Source organism: Berghia stephanieae, chromosome 1 (assembly GCF_034508935.2).
Source record: "Berghia stephanieae isolate SIO BIC M18660-M18661 chromosome 1, UCSD_Bste_1.3, whole genome shotgun sequence".
Classification (NCBI taxonomy): domain Eukaryota; kingdom Metazoa; phylum Mollusca; class Gastropoda; order Nudibranchia; family Aeolidiidae; genus Berghia; species Berghia stephanieae.
This window is the reverse complement of record NC_088360.1, coordinates 7,402,843-7,406,431: the sequence shown is the minus strand read 5'-3', so window position 1 is coordinate 7,406,431 and position 3,589 is coordinate 7,402,843. Positions and strand designations below refer to the sequence as shown.

Sequence of the window (3,589 nt, the reverse complement as noted above, 5' to 3'; positions counted from 1 at the left end):
AAGTTACTATGCGTCAATACGAGGGAAGTGACGCCACGGCTGTTGAAGCCCGTTGCGTTTGGTTTTCGACCTAGCCTCAATCGATTTCGATTTCGTCATCTTTGAATTAAAAAAAAAACATGCTGAAAAATATTTACATCATATTTCCTTTTAATGAATATGATTTTAGGGTAATTTAACGTTGATAATCTCTTGTAATAATTTTTATTGTAAACTTGATATCATTACGCGTTACTATTTTATGGGAATGGGTAGAGACAACGCTCTACAACGACTGGTACTCACTTGCCCCTGAACGCGGTAAGATATTGTGAGTAAAGACCGTTTTCGAGATCTTAACTTTGCGCCGCCCGAAGCGAGGCTCTAACCAGGGACCTACTGCCCAAGGACAACAAAGTCGCACAAAATATTTTTCTATTAGTATTCTATGCTTCCACAATAAGGTTAATTAATTTTATGTAATTTCTAATGACACTCGGCAAAAGTGTTTAAAAAATAGATATAGATCTACTCGCGTATTTCTGTAACTTTAAATGAGGCGACTGTCATGTTTTGAGGATAAGGTAAAGATATAAAAAAGTGTGTATGAAACAGGGCCAGACAAAGTAATGAAGAAAAGTACAAGGAAACAAACATCCTAAAAAGTCAGTCTTCCTTGACTTTCCCAGTCGAGGGAGACCGACTTTTATGTCGGTATTTTACTTCATTGCTTTTCTCACACCTTTTTCTGATCTTTATATTACACTAGTGCCTGCTCTCTAATTAGTCATTTTGAGGGTAACCTCTTGGGATATATAATAAGACAGATTCAAGTGTGATACAGCTTCCTAATATAAAGAGCTATTTATTGTAATAATGACATTAACACAGAATCATTCTCAATATGCATTGAATATTGCCATACTCGTAACAAATATCAACATAGCATTTCTGATTGATCATTAATGATGAATAAAACTGTGGCTTATCAATTATGGCGGAAGTGATTGTGGTGGTAGTGATGATGATGATAACGACGATGACAATGATGATGATAATGATGATGATGATGATGATGATGATGATGATGATGATGATGATGATGATGATGAAGATGATGATGATTATGATGATGATGCATGTTTTCCAAAATCAGTGGCAACACTTAACGTGTAAGACAAGAGATGTGAAGCGCTATTAAGGCTGTTAAAGTGCGGATATGTGGTCTAGTAAGACACTCGCCTTCTGATCGGAAAGTTCATGGTCTTAGTCCCGCACTGTTGGGCCCTTGGAAAATAATCTTTACTCACATTCTCCAACCGCACTGAGGTGTAAAAGCTTCGATTTCATTTTTGAAGACTTGACGTTTACATCTCTCATTAGACTTTAGTCTCTTATTCGTTGTCTTTTTTCTTGACAAAGGGGAAACTCGAAACGTCTAGTTCATCTCTCTCCGCAAATCAGATGCAAGCTTCTATTCCAATTTATGATTGTTATTTATTTCTTTAAGTTTCAAGCAGCAATGTTTAGATTCTTACTCTACAACACAATGACACATATTCTAATTAGGTTGTACTGTACATGATTTATTGGAAAACAATTGAATGAACATAAATAAGAATGGAATTAAAATATAGGAAAGTCAGACATGTGACTAGCCAAGTATTTCTTTAAATATACAATGCAGTATAATGCTAACCATAATGTTACTGACAGGGCAATAGCAAACGTTAAAGCAAACATTTAATCACTTAATATTATTTGTACTGAGGTACTGATGTGACTTGGCCTCAAGGAGTAACTTTGCCTCTCCTAATTTGGAGCATTTGGAGTATTCTCAGGCTTGTTACAGTTATTTCCCCTATAGAGGACTTGGATGAGAAACCACAAGAAATAGCGGTCAAAAAACTAACTAGAATCTAATGTATCCAAATCTATAAGTAGTCAAAGTCAACTCTTAGGGCAAAGCCACCCCGATGTCTTCCTGGTTTGCAAAATAGCCAGCCGTCAGTCGCCATTTAAATAAGATAATCTTTAGATAATATTTAGATCTAAGATAACCCTTTAGCGGGGTTTAACTATTATTCTCTAACCTGACATCATAGTTTCAATAAGGAATTTAAAAGAAGGAGCTGCAGCTCCCATTGTCTTGATATCATTAGAGAGGAGGGGTGAGAATATGAAAAGTTTAAAAACCGATTAGATTTTAATTTAGATGCATTTGTTTTTATCTCCGCATATCTAGTGATTAATGAGGTATATTTGTAATGCTAGTTCCAATGTACATAACAATAAGGTGTTATATTCTGATGGAATAATTGATACTGAAAGCGAATCTCAACGATTTGAAAGCCCAGTTTGGAAAACTGTAAAATGAAATGATGCATTATCTCCACTGCTATCTCCACGGAAAACGTCGGCCGATCACTTTGTAAAGAATTTCATTGTGTGGTTTAAAATAATTGTCCAGCTTTCTTTTGGCCCAGTCACTGATATTCACGTGTTTTCGCCCTTTGCCGACACCTAAACACCGCTCGGGTTTCTTTACGGATTCCCGCATGCAGTAAAAACCGCGGGTGGTGTTAAAATAAAATTCATCTGATGATATCTCATGCTTTAGTCCAAGAAAACTCTCCACTTTAGCAATTTCAGAGATTGGATTTTGTATCAAAGCATCGCCATCAACGATGTGGATCTGGGATAAAGGAAAATACTCCAGCCACCGAGAGATGTGTTGGTGGTAAACGCTGATTTGTACCGCTTTGTAGTCCACGTTGATGTGTTGAGAACGTACATCAATTGCCGTCATTTCAAATGGTTTCATTGATTCATTCCGGGCAAGTCTTTGTGCATAGATCTGTGTGAAATCTGATATAACTCTTGTGGTGGGGTGCCGTAGAATGATGATTAGTTTGACAGTGCTGTTCATGTGATGAATACGTGCAGGAGCGGCACGTGAAACAAAATATCGAGGGGTCTTCTCGATAGTGATTTGATTTTCGCTAGAGAACGGCATTTGATTTCTGTACCAGTCTAACCCCTTCATATAGTTTGTATCGTTGCTAAAGAAATGCATTTCCATCAAATTAATGACGATTTGAGGATGGATGTCTAAAAACTCAAGTAGGGCTCTTGTGCCACATTTTCTAGCACCAATAATGATGCAGGAAGGCAGACGATGTGTTTTCAGACTTTTAGGATGAGTGTTTTGTCGCAGATATTTCATGATGTGATCGTTATCAAGAAGTTTTCTTGCTCCCACAGAAAGATTTATATTGTTTTCATTGAAGTTGTTAAACATATGTGAGCAAGACCTGATCAAACCGGTACAGATGTTATGAAAAATAAGTTCCTCGAATAGCAAGATGACTGAAATAGTTATGACATAGTGTTTCATCACACGCAAAAACTTCCGATTCATGTTTTGAATAGAGGCAATTTTATCAAAACATTATGAAGAATTGACAGTATTATTGATGTTGAAAGTCAAAATATAATATTTACAAATATATTAAAAGCGCTGACGTGATCAAACTTATCCCAGACGTACTACATGATTGAAACACATATACAATGAGCGACAGACATTTTATTGCTGTGAATTGCGTTA

General features: G+C 36.4%; 1 protein-coding gene across 1 annotated transcript in view; it reads right to left on the bottom strand.

Annotated features, from left to right (window-relative positions):
• Positions 1–820: 820 nt before the first annotated feature.
• LOC144967081 (heparan sulfate glucosamine 3-O-sulfotransferase 1-like) overlaps positions 821–3,589 on the bottom strand; it is a 52,445-nt gene continuing 49,676 nt past the window's right edge. The window contains exon 2 of the mRNA XM_078903906.1: positions 821–3,589. This exon is cut by the window's right edge and continues 280 nt beyond it. Within this exon, the coding sequence (XP_078760032.1) occupies positions 2,378–3,400 (1,023 nt within the window). The 5' untranslated portion in view covers positions 3,401–3,589 and the 3' untranslated portion in view covers positions 821–2,377.